The sequence below is a fragment of the Dipodomys spectabilis genome, unplaced genomic scaffold (genome assembly GCF_019054845.1).
Source record: "Dipodomys spectabilis isolate Male_0828 unplaced genomic scaffold, ASM1905484v1 ptg000045l, whole genome shotgun sequence".
In the NCBI taxonomy this organism is placed as follows: domain Eukaryota; kingdom Metazoa; phylum Chordata; class Mammalia; order Rodentia; family Heteromyidae; genus Dipodomys; species Dipodomys spectabilis.
The window spans coordinates 2,534,147-2,559,163 of record NW_024870722.1 but is presented as its reverse complement, the minus strand read 5'-3'; the positions used below and the strand labels follow the sequence as shown (position 1 = coordinate 2,559,163).

Here is a 25,017-nt window from a genome sequence, read left to right as displayed (position 1 = left end):
ATGGGACTTGAACTCTGGGCCTGGGCATTGTCCCTCAGCTCTTCAGATCAAGGAGATCACACTTGAGTCACAGTACCACTTCCAGTTTTTTGGTGGTTAATGGGAGAGAAGAGTCTCACAGATTTTTCCTTCCCAGGCTGGCTTTGAACTGTAATCCTCAGATCTCAGCCTCCTGAGAGGCTATACTTTGGCTATTTTTAAAAATCGATCATGGCAAAGTTAAGTCATTGCAACAGGTATCATATGGCCCACAGGGCCTAACATATTTACTTACTGATTCATTATAGGAAAAGTTTGCCAACCACTGGCTATGTTGGACATGACAAGTGCAGTCCATTGCAGTCACCCACAGGAACTTGTAACAACTTTGGAAGATGGCCTTCAAATGTCTGTTTACCCATCTTCTAGAGTAAATGGCTTTGTGTGACTCTTCACCTTAAATGAGAGCTGGGCCTGAGATTTACTTCTAACAAACAGATAATAGCAAAAGTGATGGAATGCCACTTCTGTGGTCAGATGACAAAGACAAATGATTTTTACCCTGCCCCTCTTGTCTCCTTAGCTTGCACACTTTGGTGGGACTGGGTGCTATGTTGGAGAGGCCCATGCAGCAAAGCACTGAGGGCCACTTCTAACCAACTGTTAGGAAGGAACAGAGGCCCTTAAGTCTAAAACTCCTCAAGGAATGGAATCCTAATAACCACATCTGTGAGCTTGGGAGTAAACCCTTCCCCAGAGGTGACTACAGCCCCAGCTGACTCCTGGAACACCCAAGGAAGGCCCACAGAGGCCCCAGGGAAGGTGTGCCAGATTTCCTGCTCCACAAAGACAATGATCAAGTATTTTAAGTCACTAAGATTTTGGGTTGTTATAAGCAACTGATAACTGATACCAATCTATACTTAAACCTTGGCACATATTACCATAACATTTTCCACAGCCTAGAAGGATATTGCCATGGTTATATATTAAAACAAGCTGATCGATACCTGAACCTCTTTCGTAGTAGAGAAAATTCTCTATTGTGGGCATCAGTGAGCCTTTCCCACAGATGAATATGTTATAAACTTTTTCATGTGAGGCCAGGTATGAAAAAGGATCAAACATAAGGTTCTTTAGAGGCATGAGATTGCTCATTGTAATTAGGATTGTTCTGGAAACTTCCTGCTCTATGGCTACCCTTGAAGATAGCAATAATTGGGCTGGGAAGATGGCTCAGTGGTAGAGTGCTTGCCTTGCATGCCTGAAGCCCTGGGTTCGATTCCTCTGCACCACATAAGCAAAAAGAAAAAAGCCGGAGGTGGCGCTGTGGCTCAAGCAGTAGAGCGCTAGCCTTGAGCTGAAGAGCTGAGGGACAGTGCCCAGGCCCAGAGTTCAGGCCCCACTATTGGACCCCCCCCCAAAAAAAGAAAAGAAGATAGCAATAATTTAGCATCTCTGAATCTCAACCATTGCATAAGACAACAATCTTAATTCCTTAGTAGTTCTTGACATAGACACATAATGTAGGGTTGGTTAACTTTGAAACTTGAGTGTGTGGTGTGAAAACTGGGGTGGAATTTTGAGGTATAATTTCTGGTAGGGTCTGGGCATGCCCCTCCTTTGGCCTTTGTCTGTTTTTATATCTTGCTGGTCAATTCTGAGAACCCTTCAATCTTTCCAGCAGGGTTTTTCTATTCTTAAGTCAGCCAGATTTTGCTCCTATTGTTTACGACAGAAAAATCCAGCAAAAGCTAATGAACAGCAACCCTATAACAATGCATGATAAAGATAGAAATCCCAGATTCAACAAGAGTGTAGGTAGGTTCGTGGCTAATGGATTTTTATCTCTATGTATAATTATATTTCACAATAAAAATTTATTTTTAATTATACATTTCAATGGCCCATCATAGAAACATTTTATGACCTTTCTTCACGTCTTTTTGGTAATGATTTGGGCAGTGCTATAATTATTGTATAGCCTTTTTCTCATTTAGTACATCAGAGTCATTTTCCCATGTCTTTAAAAACCACATTTTTAAAAGGCTATAAAATGTTTCAGTCTGTGCTCATTCAAGAAGCCTGGATAGCGTGGGTCTGAAACCGGGACTGAGACCTATAGACTAAATCAAAAGGAAGGGGTGCCTTTCTCTAATTGGTTAGCTTTCTTTTGGCAATTTTACTGCCAGAGGGCATGCCTTAAAAAAAAATCCATAAATAGGCTGTATATTTGCTGGAATCCCTAATCCCATTAAGTGGGTATAGGATAATTTCTTCAGCCAATCCTTTTGAGTTGGGCATTTAATTTCCTTCCTTTCCTTATGGGCTCAAGCCCGTAATCCTAGCTACTCAGCAGCCTTAGATCTGAGGATCACAGTTCAAAGCCAGTCCAGGTAGAAAAGTCCCTATTAACTCTTACCCCTCTAATTAACCACTCAAAAACAGGAAGTAGAGGGCTGGGAAGGTGGCTCAGTGGTAAAAGTGCTTGCTTTGCATGCATGAGGCCCTGGGTTCGATTTCCTCAGCACCACATAAGCAAAAAGCCAGAAGTGGCGCTGTGGCTCAAGTGGTAGAGTGCTAGCTTTGAGCTGAAGAGCTGAGGGACAGCACCCAGGCCCTGAGTTCAGGCCCCACAACCGGACCCCCCCCCCCCCAAAAAAAAAGTTGAAAAACAGGAAGTAGAGCTGTGGCTCAAAACAATAGAGCTGAGGGACAGTGACCAGGCCCTGAGCTCCACAACTGACAAAATAAATTTAAAAAATTCCTTCCACATTTCTTTTGAACAAGAACAAATACTTGTTGTTGAACATTTTTAGGCCTAAAACACTTCCACATTTGTTTTTTTTGGGGGGGGGGTTGATTTTTAAGTTTTGATTAATGAAGTCAAAGGGCATGAATAGCTTTGTGTCTCTTTATAAACATCACCAAGTATGTGACTTTTCCAAAATGACATTATCACTGTTCGCTACTTCCTTTGGTATGAGAAAGTGCTTATTTAAAGCTGTCCTCCCCTGCAAGAGATATTAACTTCTTGAGGTTGCTTCTTTGGAAGACAACCAGTCCCTCCCTATTCTCTAAAGATTCTTAGGATTTGCAAACCATTCTAGAGGTTTTTAGGCATACGGACAGGAAAACAAAAACAAAAAAGATGTATTACACATTTTTTTTTTTTTGTCAGTCCTGGGCCTGGGTGCTGTCCTTGAGCAATTTTTGCTCAAGGCTAGCACTCTACCACTTTGAATCACAGTGCCATTTCTGGTTTTGGGGTGGTTAACTGGAAATAAAGAGTCTCATGGACTTTGCTGCCTGTGCTGGGTTCGAACCACGGTCCTCAGATCTCAGCCTCTCAGGATTACAGGCTTGAGCCCCTGGCACCCAAGTTTACACTTTCATAAGTAAAATCGTGATGACTATTTCAAGAGTTTGCTGAGACTTAAAACCCATTTGTTGTACATCTCAACAGAGCTTGGCTTACGTGGAACTCAGTTATGGCAATACCAAGGAAAATTTTAGAACAATTTAAATACAAAATGACATCCTGTGACTTAACAACAAAACGCATCGAATATTAACATTGTTGGATATCTTAAAGAACAACTGGACTCCTTGAATGAGACATGAGTGACACTTTTAGCTTTGTCCAGGAATTGAGGGCCTTCCAATGAGTCGCTATTTACCTATACTTTTCAAAACAAGGTCAATAATTTTCTTCTCAGAAAAACATCCTTGGCTCCTTGACCAAACAGTTACTGCCCTACCTAAGGTAGCACACTAACATTGCAGAATCTTTATCGTGTACCTCCCGTGTGCAAATCCTGATGTCGCCAGCTAGGGAAAGGGTAGACAAAGGGAAATCATGTAAACAAAGTCGTGATGCTGTGTGGGGTCAGAGGGCAAAATTCAGCCACTTGTGCCAAATGGGTTGACCGAGCACTCTATTGGGAATTGCAAAGTGGGGAGTCTTATTTTCGGCTCTGCTGACCTCAGTAAATATTTTCCTTGTTATTTTTCTCCTCTTTTTCTTTTTGTAAAGGGCATCTTTCTCTGCTACCCAACAAAGAAGCCCGTTATGAGAATTAATGAGCCTGTAAAACGCTTTGACGTCTCCGCAAGGCCTTCCCGAACACCCTCAGCTCCCGGCCCGTGGGCACCGGTGTCCCCGGTGTGACTCGAACTCGCCGTTTAAGTTCACTCTGCGCCCTCGCGAAACTAAGGAACGAAATGGTGTCCGCTCCAAGCGGGGGACTTCGCCTTCAGACATGGTTTCCGCCGCCCCGATGGCCCACGCTGCGGTCATGAACGACGGCGATGGAGGAGGGGAATAAAAAAAAAAAAAAGCAGGACGTGGCCAACGGGAGCGGAGGAGCGGGCCGGGCGCGGGCGGCGGAGCCCGGGCGCACTCCCCCCCCACACCCCCGGGGCACGGCTCGCAGCGGCCCAGCGGGGATCGATTACTCTCGCCTGGGCGACCCGCGGCACCCGGGCCCCGAGCAGCCCCGGGCGGGGAGGGAGGCGGGGCCACAACAACAAAAAGAAGGGGAGTGGGCGGAGTCACGGCGGCGACGGCGCTGGCGGCGGCGGCGGCGGCGGGCGGGAGGAGGCGGCGCTGCCGAGGGAGCCGCCGCGCCCGGAGCCCCGCGCGCCCCAGCCGCCGAGCGGTCGCGGCCCCGGGAGAGGCGGGTCTAGGCGCGCTCGGGCCCCAGCTGCCCGCCTCCTCCCGCCCCTCGCGCCTCCGGCCCGCCCCCTCGCCTAGCGCCGCCCGCGCGCAGCGTCTCGCGCCGTCCGCCTGCCCGCCGGGAAACCGCCGCGAGAGCAGCGGCCGCCGCGGCCGCCAGCGCGCCCCGTCCGCCCCCCTCAGCCCGCGTCCCCGCGCCGCCCCCGCCCGCGGCGCCGCGTCCCCGGCCGCGCGGCCGCTGCTCGGGCCAACGTTCTCTCCGGGGGGCCGCTGGGCCCCGCCGCCCACTTCCACCTCCCCGCGCCCCCAACCGCCGCGTTCTCCCCGCCGCGCGGCCCGCCGCCTGCTTCCGGGGCGGGCGGACTGGGCGCCTGGTGCAGGCGGCCGCAGCGACAGCGCCCTCGGGAAAGCCGACGAGGAAGGAGCCCAAGAAGAGGTGGAGGTGGCCCGAGTCTGAGTCGTGGCCGGGATGTCCGGGCAGCCGCCGCCGCCGCCGTCGCAGCCGCAGCAGCAGCCACAACAGCAGCAGCAGCAGCTGCCGCCGCCGCCGCCGCCGCCGCCGCCCGCGGCCGGGGCCCCGGCCCCCGGCTCCGGCGTCGTTCTGCCCGCGCCCCCGACCGTCAGTGCCGGCTCTTCTCCGGCCGGTTCTCCGGGCGGCGGCACGGGCGGCGGCGGCCTGGGGGTCGCGGCGGCGGCTCTGCTCCTCCACCCGCCGCCGCCGCCGCCGCCGCCGCCCCCGGCCACCGCGGCCCCGCCGCCGCCGCCCCCCGCCTCGGCGGCCGCCCCGACCCCTGCGCCCCCCGCGCCGCCCGGCTTGGCCGCGGGCCCCGGCCCGGCCGCGGGCACCCCGGCCCCGGCCCTGGCGGCGGGCAGCAGCGCCGCGGCCCCCTTCCCGCACGGGGACTCGGCCCTCAACGAGCAGGAGAAGGAGCTGCAGCGGCGGCTGAAGCGTCTCTACCCGGCGGTGGACGAGCAGGAGACGCCGCTGCCCCGCTCCTGGAGCCCGAAGGACAAGTTCAGCTACATCGGCCTCTCGCAGAACAACCTGCGGGTGCACTACAAAGGTACGGGGCCGCGGGGGGGGGGGTGGGCGGCACGGGCGCTGACCCCCGGGGCCCGCTGCCCCAGGGCGGGCGTGGGGTCCCCGGGGCGAGGGTCTTGGAAATGCGCCTGGAGTACAAAGTCCTCCCCAGCATGGGGGGCAGCCCGGGGTCCTAGGCCTGGGAGCCAGGCACCGCCGGGGTCTTCCCGGGGACGGGATGCCAGTCTCTGTCGGATTGCTCGGAGATAAATCTTGCGGCTTGGATGGAGGAATCTAAGGGCTGGAGTTGGGTTACATTGTTCTCCAGGTGGCGGGTCGGACGATCGTTCCTTCACTGGGGGGGGGGGGGGGGGGGGGGGACGAAGCTGGGCCCGGTTCGGAGGCAACGATTTCTCGGGCAGGGAGGGCAGGAGGGACTCATACACGGGGAGGGGTAATCAGTGGACACACACACACACACACACACACACACACACACACACACACACACACACACACACACACACACACACACACACACACACACACACACACACACACACACACACTCGGGGTAATCAGTGCAGGATTTTGTCCAAAATTAGGCCAGAGATCGTCTAAGCGGGGGACAAAAGGACATGGATGGAGCCTAAGGTTGCCATCAGTGTATCAACTAAAAGCAACTGGAAAAAGAGAGCCAGACCAGAACCCCATGAGTACGTGTTTTTTCTGGGGAGCAGAAAGCTGCCTCTCCAGATTGGAAATGCTCTACATTTCCGGGTTGGTATGATGTGAAGTCTTGTTGAAAACAATGGGTTTTTTTGGGGGGGGGGGGAATATTATTTGCGATTTTGAAGAGGATTGCCTTATATTTTGCACCTGCAGTTAAAAGCAACCTCCTTGGGTTTATGCTTACCCTCCCCCCACCGCTGTCCTAGGTTAAAACAAAGCTTCAAACAAATCAGGTGTATCTGTAAACCGCAGTAAGGTTTTTTGAAGTGGAACCCAGATTATGGCATGTGTCAAGTTTACTCGAGTGGGAGGGAGGGTGGAGAATCAATCCGGTCTATCAGTTTGTCTGGAAACAAATACAGGGGTTTAGGCCCCAAACCTTAAAGCTGGGGCTTTTACGTTCTAAGCATTCTCATTTTGATTGGCTACGAAGGGAGGGGCTGCTTTAGGTCCCGGTAGCCTGGCTGTGGAGGGTATAAACAACCTAAAAGTACTTGGGGTTGAAATTTGAGATGAACCTTGATAAATAAGTTACTATTTAATCAAAGGAGCTTTGGCTACAGAAACCTTATCAGGTTGATTTATCCAGCAAATGATTTATTTGGCTATCAAAGCCTTGTTGAAGATCCCTTCTTTTTATCTTTGCCTTAGGCCCAAAGAAGTACTTTCAATTTTGAATAGTTTCTTAATCTAAACGGAGAACATTTCAAAATATTGTATTTTTCCCCTTAAGTTAGGACATTTTTGTTAATTCCCTTGTGAAGTATTACTTAATTTTGTTTTTAAGTTTGTGTGAGCAGGTTCTGTGTCATGAGGTGTTTACTTCTGATCTGGCTACTAGAATGTTTTTGTTCCACTTGACAAAAGTTTGTCATTTATCATTTAACATTGTTGATCATTTAACATCTATCATTGATGGTAAATAATTAGCTTATGAAATCAAGCAGTGTCTATAGGAAATGACTGAACAAAGAATCTTAGTTTTCCTAAGCCCTGAAATCATTTGTGATTGTAGGTTTATTACAATACCAGGCCTCAGTTCTTCCTGAATAATGTGGCAATTCAGCTAGATGATTGCTTAGGAAATGTCCAGCTTTGGATTTCTATGATATCTCACCTTCTGGTGATAGTTTGTTGGCACTGTACTATGTCTTGATTAGTTATACCTAACTTCTTTTACATAAAATTGATGATTTGCTTATGTAGAATTACTTGGAGTTTGCAATATTCATGGAACATGTCTATCTTTCCTGTTGGCCTTTTTGTTACTTTCTGTTGTGTAATACTAAGATTCACTTTCTAGAAACATCACTCTTCTAAAACCATTAATTATTGTGGAAGAACAGATTTTGTTATTTGTCATCTTTTTTTCTCCTGTTTCTCCCTTTCCCCATGTTACAGTCTCTCTAACTTCTTCCTTCAGTCTTGTTATTTTAATGTCTCTGTGTTTTCTGTTGTCATTGTTACTTTTCTGTGTGTCTTCTGAGAGATCCTCACCAAATGTAGTGGGCAACTTTGACTCAGTGGGACTGGGCAAATGAAGATAGGTAAAGGATAATACAACTTTGAAGTAAAACAACAACAACAACAACATTGTGTGGCTTCTACCTAAGCATTTTGAAGCACTTGAAAAAAAAAAGCATAAATTAACTGTACAAAGAGGTTAATTGTATTTCTGTAGATCTGTAAGATGCACTTTATGAGACTCATCCCATCTATTCTCTTTTCGCCCTCCACTTTCCTCTCCCCCCTTAGCAGCGTTTAGAGTGTTTCATGATGTTATCTACATATATGCATGTTCATTATGAACTGTATACATGCATATTTTATATAATTATAAAATATAACTATAACTATAACTTTATATATATATATATTTTTTTTTTTTTGGTCGGTTGTGGACTTGAACTCAGGCCTGGGCGTGCTGTCCCTAAGCTCTTTCGCTCAAGGTTGTTACTCTACCACTTTGAAGCACAGCTCTGTTTTTGGTTTTCTGGTGGTTAATTGAAGATAAGAGTCTCACTGACTTACCTGCCCTGGCAGGGCTTTGAACTGGAAACCTCAGATCTCAGCCTCCTGAGTACCTGGGATTACAGACATGAGCCACCAGCACTGGCTTATAATTGTATTTTAAAATATATAATGATATAGTATATATTATATATAGGTATTATATATTTGGTCATGCTCCCTGCACAGTGCCTTCTTCTCCCTCCTCATGCTCCCCCCCACCCCAGTTCCCCTTTTACACTCATATGTCATTATCATTTTAGGTATAGATTCTGCATATAAACAAAAATAGGAGATATTTGCCTTTTGAGATTTTCTTTCTCAACATGATATTAAGTTCTATCCAGTTTCCTGCACATGATATCAGTCTACTCTTGTTTTGCCAAATGATACTCCATCATGTATATATACCACAGTTTATTCTTTTTATGGTTGTTGGACACTTAGGCTGATTCTAAAGCACTGGGATAAATAAGTGTATCTCTCTGGTATAGATTTACACTCCTTTGGATGTGTGCCCAAGAATGGTAGGGCATGATTATAAGGTACGTCTGTTTATAAATTTTTTTATGACCCTTCATACTGATTTCCATAGTGGTTCCACTAGTTTATTTTTCTACCAACACTGAATGAGGGTTCTTCCCTGCTGCCCCCCTCTCTCTCCAGTATTTGTTGTTGACTACTATTCTGTCTGGAATGAGATGGAATCTCAGTGTCATTTTGATTTGCATTTCATTTGTGGCTAAAATGTTGAACATTTTTTCTTGTATTTATTGGCCATTTATGAGGCACTTATTAAATATTAAGAACTTTGGATAATATTTTATATGGTACAGAATTTTAAAGATTCGTAGTTTTTCAAGAATGATGATTTTTCCATACCTTTTAAATAGAAAAGTTTTTGTTTTTACTGTGAATACGTTCCCTGTTTTGAGTTGTCACTCTTAATTGGATTGCTGTTTTTTGTTTTGTTTGTTTGGGTCCAGTTGTGGGGCCTGAACTCTGGGCCTGGGTACTGTCCCTCAGCTCTTCAGCTCAAGGCTAGCGCACTACCACTTGAGCCACTGTCACTTCCGGCTTTTTTCTTTTTGCTTATGTGGTGCCGAGGAATCGAACTCAGGGCCTCATGCATGCAAGGCAAGCACTCTACCACTGAGCCACCTTCCCAGCCCCCTAGAAGCAGTTTGTTTTTTTTTTCCTCTTCCTATTTTTCTTTTTGGTAGTGCTGGAGTTTGAACTCAGGACTGTAGGCTTGCTAGGCAATTGCTTTACCACTGAGCTATGGACACTGACTCCCCTTCTCCCCCCCTTGTCTCCATCCCTTCTTGCTTCAGTTAATTTTCAAATACAGTCACAGTGCCTTTTGTGTAGACTGGGCTTAACCCAGGATCCTCCTCCCTATGCCTCCTTTAGCTGGGATCACAGGTGTGAAACACTACATCTGGCTGTTAGTTCAGATGAGAGGTCCTGTGACTTTTTGCCTAGGCTTCCCCTGTCTTCCTGACCAAGTAGAAGGCTAGTATTAGAGGAGTGTATCACCACACCCAACTCAGTATTGTTCTTTAAGTGATTTGAAGGTATTAATGTTAAAAATGTTAACTATGCAGATAAAGTTGGTTGGATTGCAGAAGAATAGAATAGTATGTGTTAAAATCACTGGAGGTTTTTTTGATCAAATACTAACCTCAAGGAATAGCTATTCTTTTTTTTTTTTTTTTTTGGGTCCCATCATGGGGCCTGAACTCTGGGCCTGGTCACTGTCCCTCAGTTCTTCAGCTCAAGGCTAGCCCTCTACCACTTGAGCCACAGCACCACTTCTGGCTTTTTTCTTTTTACTTATGTGGTGCTGAGGAATCGAACCCAGGGCCTCATGCATGCAAGGCAAGCGCTCTACCACTGAGCCACCTTCCCAGCCCGGAATAGCTATTTTTATTTTAAATGTTCTTTCCAGTATTGGATAATTACAAAAGTGACATGTAAACTGTATGCTGGTGGCTCACGCCTGTAATCCTAGCTATGCAGGAGGCTGAGATCTGAGGATCCAGGTTTGAAGCCAGCCTGGTCAGGAAAACTTGCTATTAACCAGCAAAAAGCTGGAAGTGGAGGATGCTCAAGTGGTAGGGTGCTAGTCTTGAGTACAAAAAGCCCAGGCCCTGCATTCAAGCTCAGGACTGGCATGCACAAACACATACACACGCGAGGGCACGCGCATGCGAGGCCACGCGTGTGCACGCAAACAAGCAACAGGTTTAGACTCGGTTATAATAATGACTTCATTGTACTTTAAAACATTTTATTGAACGTGATAGTGGACTTCGTATGTTTCAGTTCTAGAGTGATGTTTATATCTTTAAGTTATCACTATTTGGCTACTTTGCAGAGTGTTTTGATATATGCACTAGTAGATCTGGACAAGGTTGTTATATCTATCTCATTTTAGATTTGAGAAAGTGGGACACCTGAAAGTCAGGTTTTCTGTCACAAGTAAGGCAGGAGTGGAAGCTAATCTCTTGACTCCCAAGTTTAGTAATCTTTTTATTCTGTATTATTGCTGCTTTTAATTTGTGAGCGACTTATTTATCTCAGGTATTGGTCACATTTATAACTTTATGAAGAGTTATTGCAATGAAAAGTACTTCCTGTGTGAGGATAAGATAACTGGAACACAGTGCTTCAGAATATCAAAGTTGGGGACACTTTTGATACTATTAGTATAAATCAGGAGGAATGCCAGGGAAGTGAAATTTTGAGAATAATAGGAAGAATGGAATTGTAAATTATACTTTTTTCTTTCTTTTTGGTGCCAATCTTGGGGCTTAAACTCAGGGCCTCCACACTGTCTGTGGAGAGAAGAAAATCAAGGGTGATGCTTGGTTTTCTAGCTCTGTAAAGTTCTTAACATGACCAAATATATTTTGATTAAGATATTAGTACTATACTCCAATATATTTAGAGATGAGTAACAATGGGAATTCTAACCCTGTGATATGACTTCATGGAAAGCAGAAAACACCAGTGAAACAGTCCTTACAGGAAGGAACAGAACAAGGCTTCTAAAGTCCAGGGCTCCAAGTGATCTTGGCCACCAGAATCCACTTCATTCATTCTCTTCTGCAGTTGGAGTGACTCAGTCACAGTTGCAAGTTGCTGGGTTTTTTCCCCCCTACTAATTGGCTTACCTTTCCTTTCCTATTTATATTCTTGAGAGGTATATCAGATTGATCTAGCTAATTGCCATTTTTTCTCATTTGGACAAAGGCTTTCATTAAGTGCTTTGGTGTGGATGGTGATCTTCAATAGCAGGGCTGATCTGTGTTTGAGCCAACTGTGGTGTGGGCACACAGTTACAAGCAAAATATCTCCTGCCACAAAGATAGTCTGGTCCTCACTTCTTTCAGTAAGGACCATATGGTGAGGCACTATCTAGGAAGGGTCGGCAGAGGTCCTGACTTAACCAAAGCTTGGGAGAGGGAAAGAAGTCTAGGTTATGAGTAACTTAAGGGTCACCTGTAGGAGGTAGTTGAACTCAAGAGCATGTGGATGTGAAGAGAAAAGACTGGGTCAGAGGTGGGCCTGAGCAATAGCACCATTGAAAGACCAGATGAAATCTAAGGAAAATAGAGGTAGGGTGATCAGAAAGGAAGAGACCCTGGGTGTGCAGTGCAGCAGACAGCCTTAGTAGTAGGCACAGTCTTCCACCAGATTTGGAAGTCAGATCACTGATCATCTAGAGCCCAGTGAGAATTATGTGATGGGGGCAAGACAGATTTCAGCAGGTTGAAAAAGAGACCAAATAAATAGAAGGCTGAAGGCTAGTATATAAATTACTCTTGAGAACTGTAGGTGAAGAAAGATGAGGAGGATGAGATTAAAGCAAGTTGTTTTTTACATTTTAGCTAGTTAGCTGTTTGTTTTTAATTGACTTCTGCAGCTTGAACTCAGGGCCTGGGTGCTGCCCCTGAGCTTTTTGTGCCTAGGTTAGCACTCTGCCACTTGAACCACAGCTCCACTTCTGACTTTTTTAGTGGTTAATAGGAAGGCTCATGGGCTTTCCTTTTCTTGTTGGCTTCCAAACAGGATCTTCCAGTCTCAGCCTCCTGAGTGACTTAAGTTTAAAGGTATGAGCCACTATTGCCCAGCCAGGGTTAGCTTTTAATGTGAGCATTTAAGGTGAAAACTCCACATAATCAAAATTATCCTTAAATTTACTTTAGAAAGTACTATTAGCAAAAGTTGTATCATTTCTAAGTCTATCTGAGAATTTGAATGTGTAGGTAAAACTGAAAGGACATAAGTTAACTGAGACTATGATGTTTGTTCAAGGTGTGTTCAATAAATGTGAACAAAATTTGCTTAATGGAATCTAGCAAATAGATATTAACAATATCTGGTTTTATTACTTTAAAGTTAAAAAAGTTCATTATATTCACCACCAACTAGTATATCATGAGAATGATATATAACCACAATGCACAGTATTTTGTGCAAAGTGGGTGTTTGGGACATTGTATTCTTTTTTTTTTGGGTCCGGTTGTGGGGCCTGAACTCTGGGCCTGGGCGCTGCCCCTCAGCTCTTGAGCTCAAGGCTAGCACTCTGCCACTTGAGCCACAGTGCCACTCTGGCTTTTTTCTTTTTGCTTATGTGGTGCTGAGGAATCGAACCCAGGGCCTCAGGCATGCAAGGCAAGCGCTCTACCACTGAGCCATCTTCCCAGCCCGGGACATTGTATTCTTAAAGGAGGAGTTGAGGAGAAAGAGTAAAGACTGGGAGCAGAAGAGAATCTATAGAGCACAGGAAGGTGTGTGTGGAGAATCTATAGAGCACTGGAAGGTGTGTGTGTGTGTGTGTGTGTGTGTGTGTGTGTGTGTGTGTGTGTGTGTGTGTGTGTGTGTAAGGAGTGTGTGTGTGCGCGCGCGTGCCAGTTTTGGAACTTGAACTCTGGGCCTGGATTCTGTCCCTGAGCTTTTGTGCTCAAGGCTAACTTGAGCCACAACTCCATTTCCAGGTTTTTGTGGTTAATTGAGATAAAAGTCTGGCTTTGAACCGTGATCCTAAGAGCTCAGCCTCCTGAGTAGCTAGGATTATAGGTGTGAGCCACAAGTGTCTAGCTCAGGAGAAAAGAGAGGAAATTTTGTCTTCCACTCTGATGGTAGTGGAAGAGGTGAAGACTAGTATGGGCCTAGACACTTTGTAATAGCAGGTAGAGAGCTGAATATGACCACGTCTAATGGCCTCCCATTTTCTTTACAAAATAGGCTCACTGAATTTGAGTAGAGGACTTAAAAGTGAATGATGAAATGTGGACTAGCCATTGAGAGGAATGGGGAACAAGCTGACTGAAGATTTCTGAAACTATTGTTGATAGCACTGGGAAACTCCAGGTAACATCTTAAGTTCATAGTGGTGGTTATTGTCAAGATTGTTACTTTATTCAGCAAAGGACATCTGTAGGAGTAGGGAAGGTAGAGTGTATGTAATATTGGTTAGAGACTGGTTTTGCTGGATATGTGTGATGGAAAGATACACATAAGACAGTATTTGAGAGCCTTTAAATGATTCTAGAAGAATCATTAGCCTATTCTAGAAGGAAAGAAAAAGGAAGAGGAAAAAAGGAGTAAAAATACAAGAAAAGATTCAGAGAATTGATGTTCCCATCACATTGAGGAGGGGGTGTTGACAAGTGAAGTCCTTTAAAAAGTAGAAGTTTGGAATGTATGTCCTAGAAGAAGATAATGGCATCTCTGCTGTAGTATCCTAAATGTATTACTGGGAAAACCCATGTTTTCCATTTTCCACATACATGTGTGTTAAAAAGAGCAGGACTTAGGGGAGACATAGATCTCAGGAAGCACTTAAAATGTGTGAGGAACTTCGTAAAGCATTAGCCAAGCACTACAGATATTACTGCCCTTAATAGTCTACATATGGGCATTTGTGTGTAGTTTCAGAAGTGGCTGACTCTGCTGTTTATATAACTGTAGCTTTTGAACTTCTTTTTTTTTTGTTGGTCGTGGGGCTTGAACTCTGGGCCTGGGTGCTGTCCCTCAGCTCTTCAGCTCAAGGCGAGCGCTCTACCACTTGAGCTACAGCGCCACTTCCGGTTTTCTGGTGGTTTATTGGAGATAGGAGTCTCACAGTCTCTCCTGCCCGGTCTGGCTTTGAACGGAGATCCTCAGATCTCAGCCTCCTGAGTAGCTAGGAGTACAGGCGTGAGCCACTAGCGCCCTGCTTGGACTTCTTTGACTTGTGAAGTGCTTGATAGCTGTTAATTAAAATTAAAATTGGATTCAGGGTTGTTCTTTTAATCATATTTTTATTATCTTCAAGTAGTTGTGCAAAGTAGTTGCCATTCAGCAAATCAGTTTGAGTACAATGAATTTTGATCAATGTCACCCTTCCGTCATTCTCCCCCCTCTCAACCCAACCAGGATTTATTTTGTTTTATATTATATTATCTTTAACAAAGAGGAAATCCATATCTATTAGAATGGCTAGCATTGAAAAACAGTGTCAGTTGCTGGTTTGGATACCAAACAACAGGAACTCAAATTTATTGCTATGGTAATGCAAAATGGCACATCTACTTTAGAAGATGGTTTGGCAGTTCCTAGTAAGTCTAAACATAATTGTATCATACTTATAGTAGTTATGCTCCTAGGTATTTTACACACTGATCTGAAAACTCATGTCACATGGAAAACTCACAAGGCCTACGGCCTTGAGCATGCTAGGCAAGCGCCAAACTACATGCTTCCTGTGCTCTACACACTATTCTTCATGGAGTTACACCCTCATTTCTGCATGTGAATTTTTTTATTTTATTTTATTTTTTTTTGTCATGGGGCTTGAACTTTGGGCCTGGGTGCTGTCCCTGAGCTCTTCAGCTCAAGGCAAGCAAGTGCTCTACCACTTGAGCCCCAGAGCCACTTCCAGTTTTCTGGCGGTTTATTGGAGATAAGAGTCTCACAGACTTTCCTGCCCGGGCTGGCTTTGAATCTTGAGCCTCAGATCTCAGCTTCTGAAATAGCTAGGATTACAGGTGTGAGCCACCAGTGCCTGGCTTGCATGTGAGTATTGATAGCAACTTTACTCATAATTGCTATAAACTGGAAACAATCAAGATACCTTTCAGTGACAGGTGAATGGAAAAACTATGGCACATTCATACAAAGGATTATTAACAATGGTAAAAAGAATTGAACTAGTCAGACAGATGTCTGAGAATGTAAAAAAGCTAGATAATCTGTGATTTTATTGTATGACATCCTGAAAAAAGTGAACTGATAGAGACAGTAAAAAGATAAGGTTGTGTAAAAAGATTGTGTAAGGTTGTGTAAAAAGATATGGTTGTGGGGCTGGGAAGGTGGCTCAGTGGTAGAGCGCTTGCCTTGCATGCCAGAGGCCCTGGGTTCAATTCCTCAGCACCACATAAGCAAAAAGAAAAAAAAAGCCGGAAGTGGTGCTGTGGCTCAGGTGGTAGAGCGCTAGCCTTGAGCTGAAGAGCTGAGGGACAGTGCCCAGGCCCAGAGTTCAGGCCACACAACTGACAAAGAAAAGCTTATTAAAAAAAAAAAAAAAGATAAGTGGTTGTCATGGCCTGAGGAGAGGAAGAGAAGATTGAGTATACAAAATGTGATTATATTGTTAGGTCAGAAGATACTCTGTATTATATTGTAATTTTGGATGGATAACTGTAATATTTTTTTAATTTTGTTTTTGGGTCTGGTCTGCCTTAAGCAGAAAAAGCTAAGGGAGAATGCCTGATTCTGAGTTCAAGGCCCATTACTAGCATAAAAACAAACAATGGGCTGGTAAAGTGGCCCAGTGGTAGAGCGCTTGCCTTGCATGCATGAGGCCCTGGGTTTGATTGCTCAGCACTACATAAGCAAAAAGAAAAAAGCCAGAAGTGGCGCTGTGGCTCAAGTGGTAGAGCGCTAGCCTTGAGCTGAAGAGATGAGGGACAGCGCCCAGGCCCAGAGTTCAGGTCTCACGACCGGACAAAAAAACAAACAAGTAAACAAACAAAAACATCTAACAAGAGTATCTTCATATGGGGGGAGGGGGGGAAGGGGCGCAAATGAGAAAGCTCCCAGTAGCCACAACTAGAATTGTTGGAATAATAAAGTAATATTTAATTATAATCCAAACCATAAAATTAATATACATGAGATGCATGAATCTGTACTGATTGAGGAAGTACATTATCACTTTGTAATTTGTAGACTTTGGATTTTGTACAGGTAGCTGAGCATAGTGGCAGGTTGAGAAGCTTCTGAAGTATTGCATTGCATTGTAGGCATGCACAATTTTCTATATGAAACCAAACCTTTTTTTTTTTTAAACTTAGGGCTGTTTTGTAACTTTTAAAAAATTCATTAAGGTACTGGGAAAAGCTGTGTTATGACCTAAGTGATTTTTTTTTTTAATGCTGCCATCTTGAATTCAAGCAGAGTTGTATTTTGAGGTAGAACAGACCTCATTAGAACTTGATGTTTCCAAGGTGAAATAACAGGTAATGTTAAAAGCCAGTGTGTGTGTGGTGCTTGGACGAAAATACTGAAGTTAGTCTAATGAAAGGCCCGGGACGAGGCTGGAGATGTGGCTTAGTGGTAGAGCGTGTGCCTAGTTTGCTAACCTTTCTGTTTTAAAGCAGTACATTGGTTTCTTTCATGGAGAACACTTAATAAGGACTTGGGATTATAAAAGTTTTAAACTTTGGCAGTGTTTTTCTATTTAACTTACAGAATTTAAAGTAGTAATTAACTTGCAGCTGATGAACATTATTAGAAATTGGTCCTATCAGCTGGGCGCTGGTGGCTCACGCCTGTAATCCTAGCTACTCAGGAGGCTGAGATCTGAGGATCACGGTTCAAAGCCAGCCCGGGAAGGAGAGACCGTGAGACTCCTATCTCCAATAAACCACCAGAAAACCGGAAGTGGCGCTGTAGCTCAAGTGGTAGAGCGCTCGCTTTGAGCTGAAGAGCTGAGGGACAGCGTCCAGGCCCAGAGTTCAAGCCCCACGACCGACAAAAAAAAAAAAAAAAAGAAATTGGTCCTATCCTTCTGATATTAATAGTCTCATCTATGGGCTGGGAAGGTGGCTCAGTGGTAGAGCGCTTGCCTTGCATGCCTGAGGCCCTGGGTTCGATTCCTCAGCACCATATAAGCAAAAAGAAAAAAGCCGGAAGTGGTGCTGTGGCTCAAGTGGTAGAGTGCTAGCCTTGAGCTGAAGAGCTGAGGGACAGCACCCAGGCCCAGAGTTCAGGCCCCACAACCGGACCCAAAAAAAAAAAAAAAAATAGTCTCATCTAGGAAGTAGTATGAATTTTTTTATCTTATATCTAAACATCTCCCTTTACCTTTTCAAATGAATTAAAATTTAAATAAAAATGAAAAGAGTCTCATTTATCATATAGTCTGCCCTTGAACTTGCCGTCTTCCTGCATGTTGTTGGGATTACAGCTATGTACCACAATTTGAAACAAATCTGTTAAATTTTCACATTTACAGATTTTTTTTTACAATGTCTTTTTTTACAATGTCTTAATAAAACATAATAAATATAGAGGTCTTGATACAAGATTTAAGATTGTGTAGTACTTTGTAGTTATTTTAACATAACAAAAATGTATGAGATTTTAATTCAGACATGGATATAATAACGCATGATTCTACGGATTTATAGTGCAAGGTATATAATCTCTAAAAGCTACATTATAAAAGATGAGATTAAATAATACCTATTCACAAATGCTAAATGGGAAAGATCAGTACAAAAGCACCTAACATTTCGAGTTGTTGTTTACTATCAAATGTTAGTTTTCCTTTTTTGTCTTAGAAGTTGCAGGAATAGGAGATGAAGTGCTCCCAGAATGCTCACTGTACCTAAGTTCTTCACAATCATACTGGGCTGGGATTCTTGCGTTTTAGTCCTAGCACAAACTTGAGTTGGAATTCTTGCTTAGCAGTAATACAAGGGGCAAGTATCATGATTGTAAAATGAGGAAAGAAGTACTTACATCATTGTAAAATGATGGTAAGGAACACTTGTTTCGTGAGAATAACTGTATTGAACGTAGTATATAGTGCTTTATACAATATGTGTTAACTTTTTTGGCACTTTTTATTATTATAAAGTAGTTATTACAATTTTGTAAGTCACGTTATGAGTACAATATATCTTGGTTAGTGGCACCTATTCCTTTGTTCTCCCTTATTTCTCCCCTCCATCCCTGCTCCCAAATTACATAGTTGATTTTTTACATAATGTACATTGCATATAGTGATTGTGTTAACTGTTTTTAAGTACATCTTGAGATTGTCGATATTAGTTTCAATATTGGTTACTAGGATAAAACTATTGATAAATATAATAATGTAGTTGATTTGGGACTTGAGTTAGAGTCTGTTTAGTTAGGATTTACTTTAGATTTCTCTGTTAATCTTGTTTTAAACTTGCCTTTTGTTTGCACAGCATGGTATTTAATTATTTGAACGTAATTTTACTGTGACTGTAATTGATTAAACATTTATTAAAAGTGATTATCATGCATATCTGTGCTGTTGTTTTTCCTTACTGCTTAGCTTAGTGAAAATCTGTTACCTACATTTGTTAAGGCAGTTTTTTGGCAGGCCTATGCATAGCTACTTCTGATTTTATCTTCATAACCTAGTTTATTGACTCCTTGGCCACAGACCTAATACATTTTTGTTGTTGTTGCTCATAACAAAAAGTTTTCATAGTATTAGAAAGAAGTGGCTTACAAGAAGCCCTGCTTTCATCCCTAGCACTGAACCATTCATTCTCTTTTGGGCCTTGTGTGTATTTATTAATTAGTATTTTAAGTGTAAACTTAACTGTTCAATGATGGGTTGTGCATTGGTGATTTGGTAAAGTGAATGGTAAGGGAAAATAACTCATTTGTGCTTAATTGTCATTGTATATTTTAAGACATTTTTTACTTATTAGAAGTATTTAATTTTAAAACAAAGTGAATTTGAGAAGAAATTTGTTGTCCATGAAGATAGTTTTAAAGTATGACTCAAAGATTAGCGGCAACATTGCACTAAGTGAAGAATGTCTAACTAGAACATTTGAGTGATGAGTTAGAGCTTTATTTCTTTCTTTCTTTCTTTTTTTTTTTTTTTTCCCGGTCGTGGGGCCTGAACTCTGGGCCTGGGCGCTGTCCCTCAGCTCTTCAGCTCAAGGCTAGTGCTCTACCACTTGAGCCAGAGCGCCACTTCTGGCTTTTTTCTTTTTTTTGCTTATGTGGTACTGAGGAATCGAACCCAGGGCCTCGAGCATGCAAGGCAAGTGCTCTACCACTGAGCCACCTTCCCAGCCCAGAGCTTTGGTTCTTATACAGTCCTTTTGAGGAGATAGAGATTTCTCAAACCCAGTACCTTGTGATATACTACTTAAACTTCTGTCTTCTTTCCATGTGGTTTTATGGACATAATTTTTTCTTGCTCATTTGATTTTCATTACAGATTTTCAAGATAGCTAGCTTTCAAGGTAATTTTGGTCTTGGGCAAAGAGTAGGGGATATGATTGTGAGTGAAGGAAACCTTAGATAAAAATAGCTTAGTTTAAAATTGATTACCTTATTTCCTAAAATATCAGCAATGATGTTGTATTTGTTTCTTTACCTTAAAAAAAACTTGGTTGCAATGGCTCATGCCTATAATCCTAGGTACTTCGGAAGCTTGAGAGGATTATAGTTTTAGGCACAAAAGTTTATGAGACCTCCATCTTAACCAACAAAAAATGAGGCATAGTGGTCTGTCCCTGTGTAAGAAGCATAAATAGGATCATAGTCCAAACTGACCAGGGCAAAAACTCAGATCCTATTCAAAGAAGTCAAAAGGACTTGTGGTATGGCTCAAATAGTTGACCACTTGCCTAGCAATTGGGAGTCCCTGGATTTTAAACTCTCTAATGTCCCCTCCCCCAATATACATGTATGAAAGAAAAAAAAGGTAAATAAATAGTGCTATATTTCACAATACGTTATTTTTTCTTCTTTTTGACAGTATTGGGATGTACCAGTATACCCAGATTTTTATTAGTTGAGATAGAGCCTCAAGAACTTTTTTTGTGGGGCTGGGAAAGTGGCTCAGTGGTAGAGTACTTGCCTTGCATGAGGCCCTGGGTTTGATTCCTCAGCACCACATAAGAAAAAAGCCGGAAGTGGCGCTGTGACTCAAGTGGTAGAACACTAGCCTTGAGCTGAAGAGCTGAGGGATGGCACTCAGGTCCAGATTTGCCCCACGACTGGCAAAAAAAAAAGAGGGGAGGGAACTATTTTGCTCTGGCTGGCCTCAAACCATCATCCTTAAGATCAGCCTTCTAAGTTGCTAAGATTAGAGTATCATGAGCCATCAAGCCTGGCCATATTCTGAAAATTTAGTAAACGTTTGATAGTGTGAACAGTTCTGTGACTGATGAACTATTTTGCATGTTGGGTTAATTATGGAAAATGTTTTTTTTTAAGTATTTGATCTTTTGGAAATAGAAAATAAACTTCATTCCCAAAACTTATTCCTGAAATTGTTTAAGATTTCCATATGTGTGTCTCACTTGCCTTTTTCTTTTCTGTTTCACATGCAGGTCATGGTAAAACTCCCAAAGATGCTGCATCAGTTCGTGCCACGCACCCAATACCAGCAGCCTGTGGGATTTACTATTTTGAAGTGAAAATTGTCAGTAAGGGAAGAGATGGGTAAGTACAATTTGGGTAGGAAAATCAGTTTGCTTTTTTGGTAATTATTTTTGTTCTGATTCATAAATTGATGATATAATTCAAAAGTTGTGGTCTTGAAAGTTTTGGTGTGCACAGGGTAGAACTGACTACTGCAGATTGGGTCTGGTTCTTATTAAATACTAGTTTAGGCTAAAGCTTGAGTTTGATTTCAACTGAGGTTTTTCTGGTAGGTTTACTACTAAAATAGAGAGTTGGGGGTTAAACAATAGGATAATGTCTCAATTGGATGACTTTTTTTTTTTTGTCAGTCGTGTGTCTTGAACTCTGGTCTTGGGCACTATCCCTCAGCTCTTCAGCTCAAAGCAAGTGCTCTACCACTTGAGCTACAGTGTCACTTCTGGTTTTCTGGTGGTTTATTGGAGTTTCACGGACTTTCCTGCCCGGGCTGGCTTTGAACCGAAGTCCTCAGATCTCAGCCTCCTGAGTAGCTAGGATTACAGACATGAGCCACCGGCGCCTGGCTTGGCTTTTTCTTATATTACCTATTTTCTACATTTTGTTGAGAAGCTAAATCTTCTAAAAGCTAGTGAGCCTAGTCATTAGGTGCTTTATAGGTTTTTTTGCAGTGGATAAAGTTTAGAATTTTTGGTTTCACTTGAAAAGTGTGTGTAGGTATGCTCTTGACTGAAAGCCTCATGAGTAAGGATGCGATTTAGAAGTTTTCAAAATAAGAACTCCCTGGTAGGTCCTGGAATCAACTTTGATATTATTGCTCTTCAATTTGGCATTGTTGTATGGTGTGTATGTACATCAGAATGATTTGTGGGACTATTAAAATATTCACTGCGGAAGTGGCGCTATGGCTCAAGCAGTAGGGCGCTTGCCTTGAGCTGAAGAATGCAGGGACAGTGCCCAAGCCCAGAGTTCAAGCCCTACCAAAAAAATAATAAATAAATAAATAAGTAAAATTTTCAAAGCTTAGGCCTTATCCCAAGAAGAACCTCATCAGAGTTTTCAAAAGTAGAGCTTTAGGCAAGACAGGCATTTTGAGAATGTTGCATGGGAATTTTGGTGCATACCTGTGTTCAAGGACTATTGAAAAATCAGTGGATCTAGCCTTTAGTGTTTCCTGATTCTTCATTATGATACCAAAGATTGTTTTAAGCATTTATCCAGCTACTAGGATAAAAATTGGGCTTGGTGTATAAGTTGACCTATCTATCTATCTATCCATCCATCCATCCATCCATCCATCCATCCATCTATCTATCTAATCATCTATCTATCTATGTTTGTCGGTTGTGGGCCTGAACTCTGGCCTGGGCCCTGCCCCTGAGCTCTTCAGCTCAAGGCCAGCACTCTACCACTTAAGCCACAGTGCCACTTCCGGCTTTTTTCTGCTTAAGTGGTGCTAATGAATCCAAACTCAGGGTCTCATGCATGCAAGGCAAGCACTGTACCACTGAGCCACCTTCCTAGCTAGCCCAAGTTGACCTATATTTGAATACCTATGTGGTCCTTCTTGTTTGTTTGTTTGCTTGGTTGTGGGACTTGAACTCTGGGCTTGGGCCCTCCCCCTCGGCTCTTCAACTCAAGGCAAGTGCTCTGCCACTTGAGTCACTGCACCACTTCCAGTTTTCTGGTTGTTTGTTGGAGATAAGAGTCTCATGGACTTTCCTGCCCTTGGCTGGCTTTGAACCTTGATCCTCAGATCTTAGCCTCCTGAGTAGTTGGGATTACAGGTGAGCCACTAGCGCCCAGCTCCAATAGATAATTCTTTATTTGCTAAACATATCATTGTCAGCAATATGAAAAGTAGAAAGTGAATTCTTGGATTACAGTAACAGCTTTTCATTTTACTTCCTGTTTTCCTAGCAAACCAAAGATAAAATCAGAGATACCAGTGATGATACAATGGTTGTGAAACTAGGTGAAATAAGTCACTTGGTTTCTAACTGTGTTAGCTGCATACTCAGGAAGCTTATTTATTTTTTTATTGGCTGTGCCAGTCCTGGGACTTGATGGTCCTTGAACTCAGGCCTAGGTACAGTCCTTGAGCATTTTTGCTCAAGGTGGTGCTCTGCCACTTGAGTCACAGCTCCACTTGGGGCTTTTTGGTGGTTAATTGGAGATAGTATCATGGACTTTCTTGCCCAATCCGGCTCATTCCATGATTCTCATATCTCAGCCTCCTGAGTAGCTAGGATTATGGCAGTTGGCAGTATTTTAACTCCATAATGCTGGTGTTGCTTATGATGATGCTCATGCTTCTCTTTACTTTTACTCTACTTGTCCTATCTTTTCATGATCTTGACCTTATTTTTTTTATGGTTGCAAATGCTCCCAGGAGTCTCAAATCTAATCCTGTATCCTAAGTTATTCCCTTGAGCTCCAGACAGATATAGCTATCTATGTTTGTATTTGGATGTTTCACAGGCATTTGGCTTGAAATCTTTTTTCTCAAAACCCACTGGTTAATGATTTCACTGTTGGTAAAACCTTCACCTTTTTTCTGTCCATCCCTAATGTCTCTTTTCCTTGATTAGGTTTGATAATTTTATTTTCTGTGTAAGGTTATTGTGTAGCTGGTCTTCCTGTTGTTCCATGTTTATTTCTGTTACTGTTTCTCTAATAGAGAACTGAGTTGTCTCTGTGTCTTTCTTGAGATCATTTGGAACATTTGATGCTTAAAGCTAAAATCTGAAACTTCTTAGCAAGGTGCTTTGTAACTACCTGTTCTGTAATTTTTTTCACTCTTGTAGCTGGAATCTTTCATCCTTCTACTTTTCCTTTTATTTGAAATTAGGTATATTTTACATATTGTGAAATTCATCTCTATTAGTGTGCAGTTCTGTGAGTTTCTACCACCACTATATTAAATTCCCTACTCTACTCCCAGAAAAGCCTTTTCCTTTCTTCAGCCCCTGATAACCGCAGATTTATGTGTTAGCATATAAAGCACTATGGAGTCATAGTATGCAGCTTTTTTCTCTGCCAGTCCTGGGATGTGAACTCAGGGCTTGGATGCTGTCCCCGAGCTTCCTTTTGCTCAAGTCTAGCACTCTACCATTCGAGCCACAGCTCTACTTCCACAGATTGTTTTGGTTGTGTAGTTGAGATAAGAGTCTTCCTGCTCCCTTTACCAGCACATATACTAAAATTGGCACTATACACAGAAGATTAGCATGGTCCCTGCATAAAGATCATACACAAATTTGTGAAGTGTTCAATAAAAAAGGAAAAAAGAAAAGAGCCTCACAGACTTTTCCTGCCCAGGCTGGCCTCTAACTGTGATCCTTAGATCTCAGCCTCCTGAGTAGCTAGGATTTCAGGATTATGTGAGCCACCAGCCACCTGGCTTATACAGTTTTTTAAGCCTGGCATTTTAGCAATCTTAGCATAATACATTTGAGATTCATCTCTGCTGTTGCATCTATTGGTAGAACACTCCTTTGTATTACTGATTGTATGGATGAGTGAACCGAGTTCATCAGTCTCCCACACTCCCCTCTCCTTTACTGGGGCTTGAACTAAGGTACATTCTACAGCTTGAGCCATATTTTCAATTTTTCAGGCCTAGATTTGTTTTTCTCTTTCTCTAAAATAATATTGTATCTTTTCTATGCCATGCCCCTAACCTTTGGCAGACTTATTTTATATGCTATTTAAGTGTCTCTTTACTAGTATATGACATATAACAAAGATCAGAACAGATTTGAAATGGTAGGCAGTATTCCTGTCTTTTTTTTTGTTTTTGTTTTTGGTCCGGTTGTGGGGCCTGAACTCTGGGCCTGGGTGCTGTCCCTCAGCTCTTCAGCTCAAGGCTAGCACTCTACCACTTGAGCCACAGCGCTACTTCCAGCTTCTTTTTTCTTTTTGCTTATGTGGTGCT

At 43.1% G+C, this 25,017-nt stretch overlaps 1 protein-coding gene and 1 non-coding gene across 2 annotated transcripts in view; both read left to right on the top strand.

The window, feature by feature from the left end:
• Nucleotides 1-4,984: 4,984 nt before the first annotated feature.
• Nucleotides 4,985-25,017, top strand: part of Ranbp9 (RAN binding protein 9) — a 79,996-nt gene continuing 59,963 nt past the window's right edge. Inside the window, exons 1-2 of the mRNA XM_042678515.1 lie at nt 4,985-5,721; nt 21,032-21,143. Coding sequence (XP_042534449.1) covers nt 5,127-5,721; nt 21,032-21,143 — 707 coding nt within the window. The 5' untranslated portion in view covers nt 4,985-5,126. The remainder of the gene's footprint in view (nt 5,722-21,031; nt 21,144-25,017) is intronic.
• On the top strand, nt 24,256-24,362 carry LOC122107028. The gene has a single exon (XR_006147280.1). It is a non-coding gene; the product is annotated as a U6 spliceosomal RNA (small nuclear RNA).